The sequence below is a fragment of the Oncorhynchus tshawytscha genome, linkage group LG09 (genome assembly GCF_018296145.1).
Source record: "Oncorhynchus tshawytscha isolate Ot180627B linkage group LG09, Otsh_v2.0, whole genome shotgun sequence".
Classification (NCBI taxonomy): Eukaryota; Metazoa; Chordata; class Actinopteri; order Salmoniformes; family Salmonidae; genus Oncorhynchus; species Oncorhynchus tshawytscha.
The window spans coordinates 52829142-52852457 of NC_056437.1; the positions used below are offsets into that span (position 1 = coordinate 52829142).

Genomic DNA, 23316 nt, shown 5'->3' on the forward strand with positions numbered 1-23316 from the left:
TCACTCATTTATATATTTTTATGTACATATTCGTATTCATTCCTTTACACTTGTGTGTATCAGGTAGTTGTTGTGAAATTTTTAGGTTATATTACTGCATGGTCGCTACTCTTGCATTAACATCTGCTAACCATGTGTATGTGACAAATACATTTGATTTCTAACCATTTTATGAAAAATAAAACATAATAATGTCCTATTTCATGTTATGATGGTATTTGTTCAGATATCTGCATTATGCATGAGAACAACAACAGGTAATTTATAATCAATCTACTAAATGTATGCGCACTGGAACTGATTAGGTAATCTAAGGTATTTTAAGTTAGCTGGAGAAAGAGTATAAAGCACTACAAATCCATATTCAATGTGTTTTATTTAGATACAAATGCCATTAACTGTACAAAAAAAATGACATTGTCTTGTTTTGGTGTAACGGGTCAGCTTTGAGCCTTACTAGGATCAATATCACCCCTAAACCATTGATGTCAAGTTTGTTTTTATCATGGATATAGCACATCTCTAAAGGTAGATTTGGCTGGAGATCAACCTGGTCTCCAGTGTGATGTGTCCTGTCATGCACCTTCCTCCTCCTGTATGTGTGTGTCTCTACAGTATACTGTTCTCTTTCTACTTTTGATGTTCTTTTGATGTTCTCTATGTTTTTGTTTATTACATGTGTTCTTTTTTGTGTTGTTCTCTTTTAATTCCACATATTCTCTGTTTCCTGTTGGGACAAAAGCTCCTCCGGCTCTTTTCCTCAAAGGTATATTGCCTTCAGTTTCAACTATTGACTGCATGTGTCTGCTGCATTTTGCCTCTTTCTGGCCCCAGCTAGCGCATTGCACTGCTACTTGTCTGTTTTAGATACCCTTTCCTTACCTTTACCTCAGAATCTCTTCCGCAATACCATCACACAAAGTGCTCACAGGAAAGTGAGGAGGCAGCCAGACGTACTTGTGTAGTGACAATATTACGCTCTTTCAACCAGTCCACACACGTCGCTAGTAAAAAGATGGCACGCAATGGTTTCATTCTGGCTTTTTTTCCCATTTCTTTCTGCCTCACACTGTGCAATTTTGACTGTAAACCGGTGGCATCTTTTTCTCCGCTATCATTTAACCTACCCGTGTATTTGTGGGGCTTTTAACCTGACGCTTCCTCTAGAGTCAGCAGAGCCTTAACAGACTGAAGTAGACAACCCCTACACTGTGCTAGGCCTCATTAGTAGTGATCATCTTAACGGCTACACACGCAGCAGAGTAGATTCAGCCCCAGTAATCTTCATACACTCACAGTGCAGAGGGTGCTACTGAAGAGCTATATTTAACACTCAAGTAAAGAAGATGGTGTGCTTTCAAAACCTGAATCACCCTTAATCTATGGTATGAAAGAACATTTCTTAATGGGGTCATTTGACTGAATTTAAATACCATTAGTCAGAGAATACTGTAAGTCAACATTTGAACCAGCCATTTATAGGAAGGGCATTTTCTATAGCTATGGACAAACAATCAACAACAAAAATGTACTACAGCTGACACTAAGCTTAGATTAAAGTGGTACGGATCCAGAGCAGAGGCCTGTGTTTCCTTCAATCATTCCTCCCTAGAGGTTGTCTACTTTCATCCGGTTAAAGCTGCAATGCCACTGTTTTGTTTTGCAAACCCCGGCCACGCTGCAGTATCTGTGTTCGTTACACTGCTTGAGCTAGCTCCTACCACACCCTTCCTTCTCCCGTGCAACCCCACTTTGGGAACCGGGTCACATGACCTGATGCTGCTCCCTGCTGCAAAATCCCCCGGCGGCTGTCAATCAATCAAGCAATATTGTGGAACCAGCCATGTATCGTTTTCAAAGGGACGACAATAACCCTTGTGTTCTAGTGCTGGGCAGATTTGAGCTGCAGGGAGCGAGTTAAAGTCAAATCAGTGTTTTGAGCTTTTATGATGACACACGCCTTAAAAACAATTTACCCCAATGCTTATGGCATTTGAGAAGTGGTACTTGACACACATATGATTCATTTTTATAAAGACCAAACATTCGGAAAGCAGTATGATTACCTAAACATAGTACTGGCACGGCATCACATTGTAAATATAGCTTCAGTAAAGGCTCATGAAGAGCAAAAAGGCTTTTGAAAGAGGCTTTGGTCTCCGTTCAGTTAGTAGCGATTCCATTCAGTTTATTTTAAGCGGGGCAATACATGTAACTACGTCATTATATTTCTAAGTGACTCATACAGAAAATATGACACTGAGTCAGAGAAAGCTCATTCTTAAAGTTGATCATGAGAGGTTTTTTTTATTTTTTAAAGGTGGCGTGTTGTTTTGCGATAAAAGCCCATGAAAATGCCCTGTTTGAATGCTAATTGTGCCTCTTTTGACTGATGGAGCAAAGGACCCGCTGATGTCACTGACCTATTTTAGGAATCATCCGAAATAAAACGCTGTGCCCTGAAGTGGTGAGCAGGCTTAAATGGAAGTTGATTTAACCCATTTAGGGACAGGAAATGGAGGATGGAGGAACAGTGAGTCCCTGCTCAGGAGTCTTTCTTATCATGCGATTTACAATAAATTCCCATTTCCTCCCTCTGAAATCCATACAAGGGCATCCACGTACAGAACAAGAATTGGTCCCGCTTTATTTGAAGTGCATCTCATGAAGTCTTCATAAAGCCTTCATATAGACTTCATAAGCACTACATAGATGCTTCACAAATAATCTATTAACAAATGTCATGCTCTATAAAGATTCATAATGTGGCATACGTGTGTGACGTAACCGTACAGATATTTGTTCACATTTGCATGAAATACGGTTAGAGATGATTTGTGACCCATTTATGTAGTGCTTACGAAGCCTATTTAATTGCTTTATGAAGCCTTCCTAATATTCACTTCAAATAGTGCAGGACTGATGTAATTTGAGTGAATCGTAATGCGAAAAGGGACTATGGTTTAGCTTTGGGACTAATGATAACCACGATACTCCTCGTGTTTTCCCATGATGTGCAACAGCAGAGCTTATAATGGGTTGCCCAGCACTAGCATCATCTTTCTGCTAAACAAAGCGAAACTACACAATGTTTCTGACAGAAGCTAAACTTCTTTACCCTAAGGTGTAATTTGCATTACGTGTTCCAATGGGAATAGTCCATTGTCATCTTTAAGCCACTCTAATTAAATGCAGGTGCCACTGATATGTAAACATGTATTTTCTGACATGCTTAAAAAGATCCCATCGGCAAGTGAAGGTGCAAATTACATTTTGTATACTAACATAAAGAGAGACTAAATTAGGTCCCCTGTGCTGCCTCTTAGACTCCAGTCGCTAACTGTGCTCTCTCTGTTATAAGCAGACACCTACGGTGGACATACGCCCTCGCTCAGCCACCGCCATCCAGATGAACAACGCCACCCACATGCAGGAGCGGGATGAGGAGTATGGCTACGAGTGCCTAGACGGCAAGGACTGCACCAGCTTCTTCTGCTGTTTCGAGGACTGCCGCTCCGGGGCCTGGCGGCACGGGCGGTTGCATATCCGTGTCGCCAAGATAGACTCGTACGCTCGCATCGGTTTCCCCACCGCTTTCGGTCTCTTTAACCTGGTTTACTGGATCTCATATCTCTATCTCTAGATCCAGCGTGTAGCCAGACTTAGAATATATGTTCTGCTCCAACTAGACCATTTTTTCAGAAGGGGACCCACTGAAATGTTTTCCTTTTCCTTTTGTTTCTGTTTGATTATTCTATGTTTGTTAATTCATATTTCTCATAATTTCTTTATATGGTTGAAGCAAAAGTTGTAGCAAAACCATTAGGCATGCAGGGATCTGGAGTCCGATAGTGGGGACTACGACTGTGCTTTGGGTAAGGCAAGAACCTAAGTTCACCGTAGTGATTCTGCAGGACTACATTTTCCAGATTCCCCTTGATCAGATAATTGGTTTACGTAGAAGGTAATCGCAGTCAGGGCCGCTTCAATGTTGTTGTTTTTTGTATCTGCCCTTAGTCAGTATATTAGATCACAGTAAACATTTTCACGGTAAACAAACTTCATTCAAACTGAAAAAGTATTAAGGCATGTTCCCGATTTCTTGCATTAACAAGTCACGCATGCGCCGTAGAAGACAGACGGAAGATTTGACATCAGCTTATTTTCCCCATCTTTTAAAAATATGCATTTACTTATTGCTGTATTCCATCCATCCAAAATACAAAATAAGCTAAATCTCAAGCACTTTAATAGCTATGTAGGTTGAACAGTAAGTATGATTTTCAATGATAATTTGATAGCTAGGTTTCTTTCATCTAACTGTGAAACTTTACTTTTACACAGTTAAACATGCATTTTTTGAATGTGTGGTCAGGAGCGCTAGAAAATACTGTTTATGGTCAATGGTCAACTGTACAGACACTGTATATATTTTATTATTATGTAGTGGTTTTAATTTATTGCATGCACCTTTCAGGCCCAAAATCAACACATGTTTTAAAGGGGCAATCCACAGTTGTTACATCCATTTACCGACATATAAATTAATGATATTCTCATTGATACTTGAAGTTATAAAGGCCTCATGAGCTTACTTCAACTGTCCTACCCCATCCCAACCCAGCATATAAGCTCGTTTTACTCCAATGTTTGTGAACATTGTAAATGTAAACAAACACTGTTTAGCCTCAAAATATGTTTAAATCCATCATTTAGATTTCATGGATGGTCAGTCCTTGCATCAATAACCCTGTCTGTAAATTTAAGAGTGGTTACATTTCTTCAGGCCCATCCCTCAGCTTTTTACAAAGACAGAGGTGGGGTATCTGTTTGTTATTGTTTAAACTGTGGATAGCCCCTTTAAGGTCTTCTATTGTTGGCTATGGATACAAAAAAAAGAACACTGCTGATTATCCATCTGGATTTCGTCTTACTTCTTAGGAAAAGTAGAAAATGAGACAAAGTCCGATTTTGTCTTATAAATTAACGTTAATCTCTACCAGTATGTATTACAAGAGGATCAATCCAGACCTTACAGGGAAAACGTTGTTATATCAACTTTTATTAACTTGTAGACTGCTCTGAGAAACTCTTCCCTTTCAAACACTTTGCTATTGATGGCTATCTTCAATTGACACACAAGTATGGCTGTGCTGGCTCCTTTGGGAAGTGTGTAGATAAGAAATAGGCATCAAAAACAAATGTATGGTTTTCTTACATCAAAACATATTTTCTTACATCAAAACATATTCTGCTCCCTTTCTCTCCCCCACAACCACTTGGTGGAAGTGAATTTCATGCAAACACATCAAGCAGTGTTTTACTTCATTCAGCTGGCACGTTGAGTGTCTACAATGGAAGCGGCTGTAGTTCTGAATGCGTACACCCATCAACATGCCAAAACTCTCAGTGACAGAAAACAAACTCCCATTTGTCATAAGACTGAACTGCATTACTTAGTCACTGCATTAAAACAGGATCCATTCCATCTGTCTCCATGGGTGGTTTAGAGGGACTTAAGGCAAAAACAAACCATTTAACTTGAGGAATATTGATGAACACGACGGCTCCATGGAGAAGAAAGCATCTGCTTGTGACCAGACCAGATGCATAAGCCTTACTCTCTTTGAAGAGAAACACTGTGGAAATTACAATGATCTGACGCTGAAAATGTATTGAAAGATCTGGGAGAAGTTCAGGAATTTTTTTGTTTTTTTTGTTTTGCTTTTCTGTGTTTACAATGGATCATTAAATCATTAATGTGTCAATACATCATCACTCATTTATAGTGTGGCACATTGTGAATGTCAACATAAGTACTCAAACTATTTGTGCTTCACATCATATGCTAATGGAACGCTTACAATGCAACTTATGGGGTACTTGTATACCCAAATCATGGCCAACCTGTTCCAAAAGAGTACCTTAGCTAAAGGCAGCCAGAGGATGTTAAAGCAGTGCTTTAATCTAGACCAGGGTTTCCCAAACACGGTCCTGGGGCCTCCCATGGGGGCACGTTTTGTTTTCTGCCCTAGCACTACACAGCTGATTTAAATAACTCATCATCAAGCTTTGATTATATGAATCGGCTGTGCAGTGCTCGGGCAAAAAACAAAACTTGCCCCCCTGGGAGGACCCGGGACCAAGTTTGGGAAACCCTGATCGAAATGAATAAGTCATTTTACTGTACATATTGTAAATCACATGATATTGTGTACATAGTAGATCACAAAAGGAAACAAACACTTATCAAACCCTTCAATTTTTGAAAGGGGCAATGATATGTTTCATTTTCTTCATGTATCCCCTTTCATTGGTATCATTATTATCATTGCATTATGCTGGACTGTGTGGGATATTGTAGGGCAGGTGTATTCTACGAGGTCCGGAGCCTGCTGGTTTTCTGATCTACCTGATAATTAATAGCACCCACTTGGTGTCCCAGGTCTAAATAAGTCCTTGATTAGAGGGGAACAATTAAAAAACTGGCTTTGAGGTCCAGAGTAGAGTTTTAAGTGTTGTAGGGTATTTTTCAAGGAAATCGCCGTGTTTCCCTATTTAGAAAGCCCTCAACGAAACAGAGATGGAGAATGTCCTTTGTCAACAATATCATAGAGACATAATTTCGTTCTATAATGAATTTATCTTGTTGTTGTTGTATTTTCTATGTTGTGGTCTACATAGGCTCTAAAGACCAGTTATAGTCTGTTCACTGAATGGTATGACTAAAAAGGTAGGTGGCGAAGTTACTTATTACAGTCTCAATTGACAATATCTTTTCAGACATTCAACTGTGATATTAGCTACTCCCTGAGGTACTGAAAAGACGTGCTACTCTAGTCTAAAGTGACCGTCAGAGTTTCTGCATTAAATTGTAAAGTTTCTTAGCAACAACTGTACTACCCATTGTCAATTGAATGAAGTGGAAAGTGAGTGGATTTTGAAGCTCTTCCCCTTGTGCATTCACTAGTGGTCCTCTATTTTGTACCTGTTGCGAAGCTATCACTCAGTACAAGGTTTTGTCTTAAGGGTGTGTGTGTTTTTTTTCTCACTTGAACAGAAAGGAATGGATTTTTTGGCCACTTGATAGTTTACTTCAGTTGAAATGGAGAGGAATGTAAGGGTGTGGAAGAACAACTTTAAGTGCCAAACTTTGACACAAATGTGATACATCCATTCAGAAACCCATAGTGTTCAATGATCTCTTAGTCAAAATGAACTGTTATTTTGCGAAATATGTGCGAAATGGGAGAAATGCGTTTTGTGTTCTTTGAGAAATAATATTTAACAGATATAATTTACTATTAACACATACATACACGAGACATTATTTGTATACCTTCATTACCATTATTACATTTCACAGACGCTGTTATTCAGATCAACTTGCAGTAGTGAGTGTGTACACTTTCTGTACTGGTCCCCTGTGGGAATTGAACCCACAACCCCTGGTGTTGCAAGTGCAATGCTCTACTAACTGAGCCATACGGAACATTATCTCATGGTCTATAGCTTATGAACAAATATCAAAGCACAAGGACCAAACTGTGCATTAGCTTTATCTTAATGCCTCTGTCTCAGAGACACACTTTCATCCATTCAAGTATAACCTTTGATAAAGAGAATGAGTTAGCATCTTTTTTTGTTTGTTTGAAAGAAAGGCTGAACGACCACATTCAGAAAGTAGAGATGTTTTTAACTGTGAGAAAGTAGTTACTGAGGTATCAAGTGTATGTATGTGGTTTATAAATACCCAATGACCAACCAGTCATATTGAACGGTGCTGGCATACTAAATTTGATTATTTATATCAACTATTTAAATGTTGCTTTACTATACACACAAAACATTATATTGTATTTTTGTGATTTCTTTATTTTCTTATGTTAGTTTACACACATATGGTATGGTACATACAGTATTACACATAGTTAAAGGTTTTGGAATTCTCCTGGTACTTTGAAGGAGATAATCATAAAAGATAGTGTGCACACGATGTATAGGTCAATCACAAATATGAATATATTTAACATTTAGTTAATGTGGTATTGCTCAGCTTATTTTAATTTGGCCTCCATCTATTCGACCATCTCATGACCCAATTTAGGTTAGAGGAGGACAGAGCATTCAAAGATAAAAGAAGACAGAGATATTTTATTTTGGGGAAACTACAAATAAGACCTATGTGAAGAGCACATGTAAATAATTTCTATAGTTATATACTTTGTCAGACTGGAGAAAAAAAATATATCAGTCAAAAGTTTGGACACAGCTACTCATTCCAGTTTTTTCCCCCCACTATTTTCTACATTGTAGAATAATAGAGAAGACATCAAAACTATGAAATAACACATATGGAATCATGTATAAACAAAAAAATATATATATATGTTATATTTGAGATTCTTCAAAGTAGGCATCCTTTGCCTTGATGACAGCTTTGCACACTTGCCATTCTCTCAACCAGCTTCACGAGGTAACCTGGAATGCATTTCAATTAACAGGTGTGCCTTGTTAAAAGTTCATTTGTGGAATTTTTTTCCTTCTTAATTTGTTTGAGCCATTCAGTTGTATTGTGACAAGGTAGGGGTGATATACAGAAGATAGCCCTATTTGGTAAAATACCAAGTCCATATTATAGCAAGAACAATTCAAATGAGCAAAGAAAAATGACAGTCCATCATTACTTTAAAACATGAAGGTCAGTCATTCCGGAACATTTCATGAACTGTGAATGTTTCTTCAAGAGCAGTCGCAAAAACCATCAAGCTCTATGATGAATCTGGCTCTCATGTGGACCGCCACAGGAAAGGAAGACCCAGAGTTACCTCTGCTGCAGAGGATTTCATTAGAGTTACCAGCCTCAGAAATTGCAGCCCAAATAAATGCTTCACAGCGTTCAAGTAAAAGAGACATCTCAACTGTTCAGAGGAGATTGCGTGAATCAGGCCTTCATGGTCGAATTGCTGCAAAGAAACCACTACTAAAGGACACCAATAATAAGAAGAGATTTGCTTAGGCCAAGAAACCCGAGCAATGGACATTAGACTGGCAGAAATCTGTCCTTTGTTCTAATAAATCCAAAGTTTTGATTCCAACCACCATGTCTTTGTGAGATGCAGAGAAGGTGAACGGATGATCTCTGCATGTGTTGTTCCCAACATGAAGCATGGAGGAGAGGATTTGATGGTGTGGGGGTGCTTTGCTGGTGACAATATCAGTGATTTATTTAGAATTCAAGGCACACTTAACCAGCATGGCTACCACAGCGTTCTGCAGAGATACGCCATCCCATCTGGTTTGCGCTTAGTGGGACTATCATTTGTTTTTCAACAGGACAATGACCCAAAACACACCTCCAGGCTGCTTAAGGGCTATTTGACAAAGAAGGAGAGGGATGGAGTGCTGCATCAGATGACCTGGCCTCCACAATCACCTGACCTCAACTCAATTGAGATGGTTTGGGATGAGACAGACCACAGAGTGAAGGAAAAGCAGCCAACAAGTGCTCAGCATATGTGGGAACTCCTTCAAGACTGTTGGAAAAGCATTCCAGGTGAAGCTGGTTGAGAGAATGCCAAGAGTGTGCCAAAGGGTGGCTACTTTGAAAAATCTCAATTAAAAAAAAATCTAATAGTTTAACAGTTATTTTGTTACTACATGATTCCATATGTGTTATTTCATAGTTGTGATGTCTTCACTATTATTCTACAATGTAGAAAATAGTAAAGATTAAGAAAAACCCTGGAGTGATACGTGTGTCCAAACTTTCAACTGTTACTGTATACAGTATACCACACCATAATTGCAGTACTGGGTACCTGGGTTCCAAAAACAAAATACATCTATTATGAATTCCATTCATATCTTAGTTGTTTGCCATCTCTGTATATTTATTGAGTATTGTACAAAAGGGACACTGATTAATTATTGTTAGGGTCTGCATAATATACTAAATGTACTGAAAAAATCCTTTTCATAAGGGAATTGCACACAGTTGTGGAATTTTGCAATAAAATGATTGCATTATCAATGTGTCTTGTTTGTCACATTAATGACTTGTGTTATTCTGTGGAATGTCATGCTATAACAAAACAAATGTGACCATACATCAAACATGACAAACTAACATTTGCTGCTAATTTCTCACGCTGTATAGACCATAGAATACTTGTGAGAACAGGTTAAAATCCTTATTGAACTGCGATAAAGTGGTTGGTGCTGTTCCTGAACAAAACAAGATGCATATTTGGAGGCATGTGAACCATTTTTTTGGTTTGCGAGTTGAGGTGTGGTTGACTGTTCAGTGATGTAATGGGAGCATTAGCAGGAGCCCAGTGTTTGATGTGTTTCAGGGCAGCAGCGTGCTAGGCTGGCTGGTGCAGGGAGACCTCTGCTTTGGCACCTCATCCCCTGGGTTGAGTCGCAGCTGCTGGGCCAGAGATGGCAGCGAATCCCCCTGGTTATTACACAACGCACTATCAAAGGTAGCCTTTCATCTGCAGAGGTACAAGCTCTTCTGAAGAAAAACTGGAACTACAAGGGTCCACCATTAATAATGCAACACAGCCACTCATTTTTTAATTAACATTATTATCATCTTGGTGCCAAACATTCTGCTATCTGGTCCATGGCAAGGTGAGGCAATATCCAGGATTTATTATGCTGCCGGAGTTACATTTCACTCTTACAGTACGTTGATTGAAGTGTGCATATCCCTGGAATGTTGTCATAAACTCACCCCTATAGGACTTGCTTTTCACCGTGATTGTAGCTTTCCATAGGCTTGGCAAGACAAGCATAGAGGTTAACTAACCTACATAAGCTAGGTGGTTGGAGAGCAAAGTCATTCCAGGGACATAACAAAAGAGGGATTCTAGTCATGTGAAATATAAGACATGCTGAACTTGAAAGAAGTTTGTCCAAAAAATAAATGTCTCTGATCCTACAGGCTACCTATAAAATACTATATGGGCCTGGAGAGTCAATAACACAGCATTTAGATGTATAGATTAAATTAAACATGGTTGATAGCTCCATTGAGCATGTTTTAGTCAAAGATGTTGCTTAATCTATGTCCAGGAAAAAGTCCCTTAGACAGAAGTTGTTTTGAGTAGATCCCTCCCAGAATTGGGGGGGAAATCACCCTTTCCCACTAGCACTGACTTTGCTGATAAAAACTTTGTTTGAGGGAAAATTGACATGAAACGATTCAGATGTGTTGTTGTCTCATCTAGCAATCTTAAAATGAATGCACTAATTGTAAGATGCTTTGGATAAGATTGTCTACTAAATGACTCAAATAAAATAAAAAGGAAATAATAAAGAATTGCATGCATCCATGCAGACTAACAATAAAATACAATTCCTAAAGTGATGAGCAGTCTAAGCAAAGGACCAGATTTGGTAAAATATTTGAAAGCCTGCTGTGAACAGCACACACATTTCATAGGTATTACAATGGGTGTGTATGAGAGAGAGAGAGAGAGAGAGAGAGAGAAAGAGAGAGAGAGAAAGAAAGAGAAATGATAGTGGTGTGTAAATTAGTAAACACAAGATTGTGCCTAATAAAACTGAGCACAAAAACCAATAGTTTCAGGACCATTGACAGCTACGTATACGAGCCATCGAGGAGAAAAGAGCTCACCATGATCCAGCACCGGTGGGGCCACGCCCTTTGTTGTTTGCTAGTGCAACAAGCCTACATGTTTGATTTAATTACATTTTAGTCCTCATTTGGACTGATCTTCCAAGAGTCCTCAAGCAATTAAATACAATTTATAATACGATCACATTTTCACATATTGACCAGATAAATACTCTTAACAGTTTGAAAATATATATTGATTCCTTATTAATCTACCACAGTCCTTGGTTCTAAAGTACATATTGAAAGGTTTCTGGTTTGCTCAGATAAATTATTCATTTTCTTTATTTATGTGAATCAAAATGTTATTTAGCCTATTTCTCTTGTCTGTTTGAATAATTGATGGTGGACAATCTATTCAAAGTATTTACTGAATGTCTTTTTTAAACGTTGTACATTGTGAAATAAAATAATCATGTTTCTTTTCCAATTATCTTGTTGATTGATGACCAACCAAGAGCATTGTGCATGACATCTACACCTGAAAATAATCCTTGCTGCTTTGTTCTGTGCAATCTGCAGCCTCCTAATTTCACTTGCTGATGCATTTACCCAGACCACAGAACATTAGTTCACCTGACTCCCAATTAATGCTTGGGCTGTTTGCTTAAGAATATTTCCTGGTAAATATTTAGCTATCCTTCTGGTCATGCATGCATTTAAAAGTTGTCTAGCTGCACCCCTAGTAGTTTACTTTCTGCCACTTCCTCAGTTTGTATCCCATGCTGTGTTGGCCTTTTCCTGGTGGAACAGACCAACATAACCTTGGTTGTCTTTGTGTTCAAAACAAGTTTGTTCCGGCAAACCCACTCCCTGATATTTCCCAGATATACTTGTAGAGCAGCTGCCCTGCGCTATTCTACAGGTTATAGCACGAGGGGAAGAAAACGACCCATTGATAATAGGTGGACTGTTTCCTGTCAGTTAGATATGACTGTACCCAATTCAATGCTACTTTCTAAACCCATAGTTCAATACTTTTGTCAAAAGGATTTCATGTTCCACTAAATCAAATGCTTCACTAAAATCAAAAACAATAGTACACCCACAAACCTGCCATTATCGCTAGCATTGAGCCACTGGTCAGTCATGTCAATCAATGCAGTGTGGTGGAATGGTTTTTGTGATAAGTATGCTGTGATCAGATCATTCTTTTCCATGTACGCACATATTAGTTTACTCACGATACCCTCCAATATCTTGCTGAGTGAAGGGAGTAGACTAATTGGTCAACTATTGGCAGGAATAATGGGTTCTTTACTGTCTTTCGGGATTGGACACAGTTTAGCATGCTTCCATACATTTGGAAATGTCCCGTTTTCCAGTGACCAATTAAATATGTATTTCAGTGGAGCTCCAATCTTGGGAGCATAATAGCGAAGTAAAAAATTGGCCATAAAATCATACATCTGTAGATTTACAGTACAATTGGTTAAGAAATTCAATAGGTTTAACACCTCTGCTAACACCATTTGTAGACTAAAAGAGCATCTTTTTTTGCTCATGATGTGATCATCAATCCATTGGACAGTAGTTTGTTGGGAAGAATGGGTGTTTACATTATTGCTCAGTAAATACATTTTCTTTGTAAGAAAAATCAGCAAGATTATTGCCAATATCAGCAGGTTTTGTTATTGTTCTCCTGTCAACCTCCACATTAGATGGGCATGGTGAGATAGATGTACCAAGTAAGCCCTCAACTGTATTCCATACCTTTTTAGATTTTTTTTTTTTACAATCTGTCACGTTCTGACCTTAGTTCCTTTGTTTTGTCTTTGTATGGTCAGGGTGTGAGTTGGGATGGGCAGTCTGTTTGTTTTTCTATGTTGGTTTTTGTGTTTGGCCTAGTATGGTTCTCAGAGGCAGGTGTCATTAGTTGTCTCTGAGAATCATACTTAGGTAGCCTTTTTCCACCTGGGTTTTAGGGAGTTTATTTTCTGTCTTTGTGTTACGTGTGTATGTCATCAGACAGGACTGTTTCGTTTCGTTCGCTCAATTTCTTTTTGTATTGATTCAGTATTCAGTACTTTCTTTAATTAAAATTATGAACACTTACCACGCTGCGCTTTGGTCCTCCTCTCTTTCTCCCGAAGAAGATCGTTACACAATCAATAAAAGCATTTTTGTAAAATAATGTTTTTTTCTTACGATTTAATTGAACTGCATAATTACGTAGTGTTCTATTTTTCTGTTCATCATTTTCTAGTTCAGATTTGGCTGCTGAGACTTTTGTCAAATTTCTTTGAGAAAATACCTTACCCAGTAGATCATCAATCCATGGAGATGGACGAGCACCAACTGTACTCTTTCTTGCTGGGGCATGATGGTCCATTACCTCAGTGAGCAAATCAATAAAACATTTGGTATGATTTAAATCATTCTCTAGATAAATCAGCTCCCAGGGTACAGCAGCCAAATCATTTTGAAATAGCTCATGATTAAATGTTTTAAAATGTCGCTTGACCAAAATCCTTGTTTATTTCTTTGGGACCTTGGTGTTCATGGTTATGGTCACAATATTAACGTGGTTCAAGCACACCAAGACAGTCGTGAAGAGGGCATGACAAACCTATTCCTCCTCAGGAGACTGAAAAGATTTGGCAATGGTCTTCAGATCCTCAAAAGGGTTTTACAGCTGCATCATCGAGAGCATCGTGACCGGTTGCATCACTGCCTGGTATGGCAACTGCTCTGCCTCCGACCACAAGGCACTACAGAGGGTAGTGCGTACAACCCAGTACATCCCCGGGGCCAAGCTTCCTGCCATCCAGGACCTCTATACCAGGCGGTGTCAGAAGAAGGCCCTAAAAATCAAAGACTCCAGCCACCCTAGTCATAGACTGTTCTCTTTGCTATCGTACAGCAAGCGGTACCGGAGCGCCAAGTCTAGGTCCAAGAGGCTTCTAAACAGCTTCTACCCCCAAGCCATACAACTCCTCAACAGCTAATCAAATGGCTACCCAGACTTTTTGCATTGCTCCCCCCCCACACACACTTCTACACTGCTGCTACTCTCTGTTATTATCTATGCATAGTCACTTTAATAACTCTAGCTACACGTACATATTACCTCGACACCGGTGCCCCCGCACATTGACTCTGTACCGTTACCCCCTGCACATAGCCACGCTATTGTTATTTACTGCTACTCTTCAATTATTTGTTACTCTTATCTCTTACTTGTTTTGTATTTTCCGAACGGTGACCTGACTTAGTTGATGATCTAGTACCGTCATTAACCATTTGTTTCAAACCACAGCTCTCGTCATATCTCATTAAAGTAGTTCTATTTGAATCATTAGGATCCTTCCAATTGATATAAAAATCACCCTCAATAAATATATCTCTGTTACTATCTGTGGCCTGGTCAAATCCAGTGCATAAGTCATCCAGATAGGACATCTTAGACTAGAACTAGGAGGTCTATACACACATCCTACCAATATGGGTGCCTGGTGAGTTAGATATACTTGAGCCCATAGTGCATCTATTGACATACATTAAGGTCATCCCTCCTCTTAAAAGGTATATGATTCTGAATGCACAGTGCTACACCCCCACCATTCCTATTCCTGTCCCTTCTGTATTTATCTTCACTTGACAAGAAAAGGGCTGCATATAGCTCAGGTCAATGTATGTAGCCTTCCTAACAAAATACATGAGGATGTTAACTTATAGTCTAATTTGTAAATACATTCATTAGAAATCCTACAATGTGATTTTGTGGATTTTCTTTTTCTTATTTTGTCTGTCATAGTTGAACTGTACCTATGATGAAAATTACAGGCCTCTCTCATCTTTTTAAGTGGGAGAACTTGCACAATTGGTGGCTGACTAAATACTTTTTTTGTCCCACTGTAGATGATGTATTCGTTATAGTTGAAGTTGTCATGATACACTGCAACAAACAAACTCAGATTTGAAAACTGGATTAAAATAGCCAGGGGGTTGCTCTAGAGTCCCGATACAGTTAGATGAAAATAGCCAGGGGGTTGCTCTAGAGTCCCGATACAGTTAGATGAAAATAACCAGGGGGTTGCTCTAGAGTCCCGATACAGTTGTCCGTTGGTGTACATTTGATCCATCACCAAGGAGACTCGTTGGTTCAGGCAATGCTTTTCTTTCATGATGGGATACAGTTTTTTTCTCCTTTCATTGATCTCCGTGGGGAAGTGATCATTCATTCAAAAATCAGTGTTTCTGAGTTTTCTGCCCCTGCTCTTCACCACTTCTGTCAGTGTTCTAGGTGAATGGAATAAGGCGGAGTCAGGCGCAGGACACAGGTATGAATAAAGCCATGATATTTACTCAAATTCAACAATAATCCAACAAAGATAAACATAAACAATCCAGATCACGTACACGGAACAACTTGACAAAAACAATCAAGCACAAAACAACAGGGGAAGCCAGAGGGTTAAATAAGGAACACTGATTATGGAATGGAAACCAGGTGAGTATAATGAAGACAAAACAAAACAAAAATGAAACATGGATCGGTGGTGACTAGAAAGCCGGTGATGTCGACCTCCGAACGAACAAGGAGAGGGACCAACTTCGGCGGAAGTCGTGACAACTTCCTTTTGCTTAAAATGTTCAAAACATGCAATAATAGCCCAAATGCCTTACCCATTCTGTGGACTCTGGAGAAAGTGACATAACGCACGACATCTGTGAGCAGTTTCAGTTGAGTTGACATAAAAGCTTGAACCATGTTAGATATCAAGTTTGGCAGGTTTTTTCATTGATGGATTTCAACAAGTCAAAATCTATATCAGTAAACCTCTCCCCACTCTCCACACGCGCCCACGTGCTTGGGGATGGTTTGATGCCATCATTGATACCGCTTGGCCAACTTGGCTTTGGTTTATTTTGTTGATTGGATTTGTTGTCTTTAACAGTGCTTGAATTCTCCGAAACCAGTCCCTTGTTTCTTTGAGCTCGTAACTATCTCTCGTCGATGAATTGTTCAAGCTCTTCAATGGATTCTGAATCGTCAAATCAAATTTTATTGGTCACATAATGTAAGAAATAATACATAAAAACTAAATACTGCACAGAATCATCCAGCGTGTTTGCATGCAGAGTAAAACAAAAAAATAACAAAACAACGGATCTTTCCAGACCTATACAGGCCGTTGGTAGATACACCCAATACAACAACACAATCAAATGATTGTGTACTCACTCCTGCCTGCTATATTGAAATATTTGCCGTAAACAATTAACCAAGTCTGAAAGACGTGTTTGACATGGACCGGAGCAGGCATGCAAGCCAAGGGTGATCGAGTGCCATGCTCCTTATTTAAAATGGTTCCCATTCCCTTTTTGCAAAGTTATAAGAAAACAGAAGTAATAGAACTAATAGAAAATAGAAGTAGGAGACTATTGTGAGCACTGCTCCAGATCACCACAAGAGAGAGAGTGAGGGGGAGGGGGACAGGGAGGACGGAGAGAGACCCGACTCAAACTAAACTGTCTATTGTACAGCAGAGCATGTGTCTGACTCCAAACCCCCACAACTGAGCATAAATAGATAAGAGCATAAATCCTGACCACACCGCTTAAAAAACAGAGATGTGAGCTCTCCATGCAGAAACAAGCTGGTGCCACCCAACTAAATCAAGCAAAGTGGACTCACTTATCACCTGAAACTCCCACCAACTCCCAAGCACACAATCATTAGAAATAATTGCTAAACAAACCATAACACAACAGCGTTCAAGAGGAAATGCACTAATTTCAATAGCTAACACCATACTTTCAACAAGCTATTGTGCATGGTGCACAAGAGTAGCCAACACATTAACATTGTAATAATATGACAGTTTGTAACACAGCAAAAAATAATAATAATATTAATCCTCAAATAAAGAATATTGACCGCAGCAGTCATAAAACAGTTAAGTTAGTTAAAACCTGCTTAAGGGGAACTCCACCCCCCGTTCAGCTGAAAAGGTGGCGCAGGGAATGCAAAAATATTCTTTAGAAATATTTAACCTCCACACATTAACAAGTCCAATACCTCAAATTAAAGATAAACACCTTGTTCATCTACCCAGCGTGTCAGATTTTTAAAATGTTTTACGGCGAAAACACAACGTATATTTATGTTAGACCACCACCAAACCAAAGCGTAGCCATTTTTTCCAGCAAAAGATACAAATCACAAAGGCAGGATTTTAAAAAAATCAATCACTAACCTCTTGAAAATCTTCATCAGTTGACAGTCATATGACATGTTACACAGTACATTTATGTTTTGTTCGATAATATGCATTTTATATCCATAAATCTCGGTTTACATTGACGCCATGTTCAGAAAATCCTCCAAAATATCCGGAGGAATTATAGAAAGCTACGCCAGATAACAGAAATACTCATCATAAACTTTGACTAAAGATACATGTTCTACATATAATTAAAGATACACCGGTTCTTAATGCAACCGCTGTGTCACATTTTTTTTTAAACGTTACGGAAAAAGCCTAACATTGCAATAATCTGAGACGGCGCTCAGACATAACAATATTTCTTCGCCATGTTGGAGTCAACAGAAATACAAAATTACAACATAAATATTCCCTTACCTTTGATGATCTTTCATCAGAATGTAGTGCAAGGAGTCCTAGTTCAACAATGATTCGTTTTGTTTCATAATGTTCAATTCTAGTGTCCAAGTAGCAGCATTTGCTACCACTTTCAGCTCACATGCCCAAAAAATGACTTCTGGTCCAGGATAACTTTGCATGAAAACTTCGTTAAATAGCACCCGCAAAACACCAGTGTCAACGTCAAAATTGAAGAGGCGACTCCGGGATGCTGGCCTTCTAGGCAGAATTGCAAAGAAAAATACATATCTCAGACTGGATGGGCAAAAGAACACAAACACTGGACAGAGGAACTCTGCCTAGAAGGCCAGCATCCGGAGTTGCCTATTCACTTTTGACATTGAGACTGGTGTTTTGCATGTACTATTTCATGAAGCTGCCAGTTGACGACTTGTAAGGTGTCTGTTTCGCAAACTAGACACTCTAATGTATTTGTCCTCTTGCTCAGTTGTGCACCGGGGCCTCCCACTCTTCTTTCTATTCTGGTTAGGGCCAGTTTGCGCTGTTCTGTGAAGGGAGTAGTACACAGCATTGTACGAGATCTTCAGTTTCTTGGCAATTTCTCACATGGAATAGGATTCATTTCTCAGAACAAGAATAGACTGACATGTTTCAGAATAAAAAAATATTTCTGGCCAATTTGAGCCTGTAATCGAACCCACAAATGTTGATGCTCCAGATACTCAACTAGTCTAAAGAAGGCCAGTTTTATTGCTTCTTTAATCAGGACAATGGTTTTCAGCTGTGCTAACATAATTGCAAAAGGGTTTTCTAATGATCAATTATCCTTTTAAAATTATGAACTTGGATTAGCTAACAAAACATGCCATTGGAACACAGGAGTGATGGTTGCTGTTAATGGGCCTCTGTACTCCTATGTAGATAGTCCATGAAAAAAATCAGCCGTTTCCTGCTACAATTGTCATTTACAAAATTAAGAATGTCTACACTGTATTTCTGTTCAATTTGATGTTATTTTAATACACAAAAAAGTGCTTTTCTTTCAAAAACAAGGATATTTTTAAGTGACCCCAAACTTTTGAACGGTAGAGTATATACACTGTATATATATATACTTGTTCTTGTCCTTGTTCTTCATGATGCTCTCTGCGCTTTTAATGGACCTCTGAGACTATCACAGTGCAGGTGCATTTATACGGAGACTTGATAATACACAGGTGGATTGTATTTATCATCATTAGTCATTTAGGTCAACATTGGATCATTCAGAGATCCTCACTGAACTTCTGGAGAGAGTTTGCTGCACTGAAAGTAAAGGGGCTGAATAATTTTGCACGCACAATTTTTCAGTTTTTGTTTTGTTAAAAAAGTTAAATGTCGTTCCACTTCATGATTGTGTCCCACTTGTTGTTGATTCTTCACAAAAAAATACAGTTTTATATCTTTATGTTTGAAGCCTGAAATGTGGCAAAAGGTCGCAAAGTTCAAGGGGGCCGAATACTTTCGCAAGGCACTGTATATATATATATATATATATATATATATATATATATATATATACGTATATACAGGTGAAGTCAGAAAATTACATATACCTTAGCCAAATATATTTAAACTCCGTTTTTCACAATCCCTGACATTTAATCCTTGTAGAAATTCCCTGTTTTAGGTCAGTTAGGATCACCACTATATTTTAAGAATGTGAAATGTCAGAATAATAGAAGGGAGAATGATTTAATTCAGCTTTTATTTCTTTCATCACATTCCCAGTGGGTCAGAAGTTTACATACACTCACTTAGTATTTGGTAGCATTGCCTTTAAATTGTTTAACATGGGTCAAACATGTTGGGTAGCCTTCCACATGCTTCCCACAATAAGTTGGGTGAATTTTGGCCCATTCCTCCTGACAGAGCTGGTGTAACTGAGTCAGGTTTGTAGGCCTCCTTGCTCGCACACGCTTTTTCAGTTCTGCCCACAACTTTTCTATAGGATGAGGTCAGGGCTTTGTGATGGCCACTCCAATACCTTGACTTTGTTGTCCTTAAGCCATTTTGACACAACTTTGGAAGTATGCTTGGGGTCATTGTCCATTTGGAAGACTCATTTGCGACCAAGCTTTAACTTCCTGACTGATGTCTTGAGATGTTGTTCCAATATATCCACATAATTTTCCTCCCTCATGATGCCATCTGTTTTGTGAAGTGCACCAGTAACTCTTGCAGCAAAGCACCCCCACAACATAATGCTGCCACCCCCATCCTTCACGGTTGGTATGGTGTTCTTCGGCTTGCAAGCCTTCCCCTTTTTCCTCCAAAGATAACGATGGTAATTACGGCCAAACAGTTCTATTTTTGTTTCATCAGACTGGAGAACATTTCTCCAAAAAGTACAACCTTTGTGCCCATGTGCAGTTACAAACCGTAGTCTGGCATTTTCATGGCAGTTTTAGAGCAGATGCTTCTTCCCTGCTGAGCGGCCCAGGTTTTGTCGATAAAGGACTCGTTTTACTGTGGATATAGATACTTTTGTACCTGTTTCCTCCAGCATCTTCGCGAGGTCCTGTGCTGTTGTTCTGGCATTGATTTGCACTTTTTGCATCAAAGTACGTTCATCTCTAGGAGACAGAACGCATCTCCCTCCTGAGCGGTATGACAGCTGCATGGTCCCATGGTGTTCATACTTTCATACTATTGTTTGTACAGATGAATGTGGTACCTTCAGGCATTTGGAAATTGCTCCCAAGAATGATCCAGATTATAGAGATTTTTCTGAGGTCTTGGCTGATTTCTTTTGATTTTCCCACGAGGTCCAGCAAAGAGGCACTGAGTTTGAAGGTTGGCCTTGAAATACATCCACAGGTACACCTCCAATTGACTCAAATGATGTCAATTAGCCTATCAGAAGCTTCTAAAGCCATGACATAATTTTCTGGAATTTCCCACACTTGTTAAAGGCACAGTCAACTTAGTGTATGTAAACTTCTGACCCACTGGAATTGTGATACAGTGAAATAATCTGTCTGTAAACAATTGTTGGAAAAAATAGTTATATATATATATATAGTATATATATAGTACCAGTCAAAAGTTTGAACACACCTACTCATTCAAGGGTTTTTTACTTTTTTATCTACATTGTCGAATACTAGTGAAGAAACTGTGAAATATCACATATGGAATCACGTAGTAATGAGTAGCAACTGTTGATGACAGCTTTGCACACTCTTGGCATTCTCTCAACCAGCTTCATGAGGAATGCTTTTCCAACAGTCTTGAAGTAGTTCCCACATATGCTGAGCACTTGTTGGCTGCTTTTCCTTTACTCTGCGGTCTGACACATCCTATACCATCTCAGTTGGGTTGAGGTTGGGTGATTGTGGAGGTCAGGTCATCTGATGCAGTACTCCATCACTCTCCTTCTTTGTCAAATAGCCCTTACACAGCCTGGAGTTTTTTGGGGTCATTGTCCTGTTGAATAACAAATGATAGTCCCACTATTGGATGGGATGGCGTATCGCTGCAGTGTGCTGTGGTAGCCATGCTAGTTAAGTGTGCCTTGAGTTCTAAATAAATCACTGACAGTGTCACCAGCAAAGCACCCCCCTCCCACCATCACACCTCCTCCTCCATGTGGGTGGTAACTACACATGTGGAGATCATCCGTTCACCTACTCAGCCTTCTCACTAACACACGGTGGTTGGAACTAAAAATCTCTAATTTGGAAAGGAGAGGGACAGATTTCCATCGGTCTAATGTTCATTTCTCGTGTTTCTTGGCCCATGCAACTCTTCTTATTATTGTTGTTCTTTCGTAGTGCTTTCTTTGCAGCTTTTTGACCATGATGGCCTGTTTCACGCAGTCTTTTCTGAACAGTTGATGTTGAGATGTGTCTGCTACTTAAAATCTGTGAAGCAACAGGGCCTGGCCTATGTTAAAATTGTTTAAAAAGTATAATGTTTTGTTTGGTGTTAAACTTAAAATGATTACAAGACAAAAAAGTGAATGTGATTGTGTTGAAATGTGTTTGCTTTTAAAAATGTAGTGGTAACATTTAATTCAGTCCAGAAATGTGTAGGCTGCTTTACTTACTCAGTCCCGAGGCTCAATTTACCCTGGGGAAAGCCATGTTTTCACAATTTTGCTGTTTACATGAATTCTGATTATTTCCAGGGATACACAACATCGTGAAATATATTGTAGCAGGCACAAGGGTGTGGGGTTTCCACATCACCAAGCTCAATATCCAAACACGCACAAGAAGCACAACTAGAATGCAAATGGGAAATTTATTAGGGATATTTGCACACGGTGGGAATCCAGCAACCAGCTCACAACGGGTAAATGTACAGATAATTATCTCGCTTCTCACACTCTCCATAACACTTGTTTCCCTCTCGGTCCTCTCCCTCTTTGTGCAGCCTGCTTCCTCTTTTATCCCCATGCACTCAATGGCATAACGAACCACTGGCTTGCCTCGATGGGGCAGGAAGTCCATATAAGGCTCGGGGGTGAAGCCAGCGGGCTGCAAGATTTTCAATTTCAATTTCAATTTTCTTCAATCACCACTCCCCTCACCTTTCCATACCATCTGCCACAATATGTAGATATCTTTGTTTGAAATAATACTATATTTCCCCTGACGGAGTGATGCTGAATCAACTTACACAACTCTCCCCTACGGTGCATTCGGAAAGTATTCAGACCCTTTGACTTTTTCCAGATTTTGTTAAGTTACAGCCTTATTCTAAAATGGCAGTCCCATAGGATGGCGCACATTTGGCCCAGCATCATCCGAGTTAGGGTTTGGCCGGGGTAGGCTGTCATTGTAAATAAGAATTAGTTCTTAACTGACTTGCCTAGTTAAATAAAGGTTAAATAAAAATTAATAAAATATTATGAAACTTTGTAACTGCCTGAGAACCCATTTAGGTATAAGATCAAAGTCCACAAGATGCCCTTAATTTCCCTCTAAATGTCTATTTTTGAAAGCAAACACATTTGGAAGTTCAAAGAGGAAACCTGTGGCGCTCTACAGTTATTAAGCCTTTCATTTTTTACATACTAATTGAACCTCTGGTGATTATGTTCACGAAAAC

At 39.2% G+C, this 23316-nt stretch overlaps 1 protein-coding gene across 2 annotated transcripts in view; it reads left to right on the top strand.

Annotated features, from left to right (window-relative positions):
* Positions 1-5768, top strand: part of LOC112258115 (gamma-aminobutyric acid receptor subunit gamma-2-like) — a 70060-nt gene extending 64292 nt beyond the window's left edge. Inside the window, exons 9-10 of one of the 2 annotated variants that reach the window (XM_042327060.1) lie at positions 743-766; positions 3362-5768. In XM_042327060.1, coding sequence (XP_042182994.1) covers positions 743-766; positions 3362-3643 — 306 coding nt within the window. In that variant the 3' untranslated portion in view covers positions 3644-5768. The remainder of the gene's footprint in view (positions 1-742; positions 767-3361) is intronic. The other variant, XM_024432241.2, reaches the window with a different exon arrangement.
* Positions 5769-23316: the final 17548 nt, after the last annotated feature.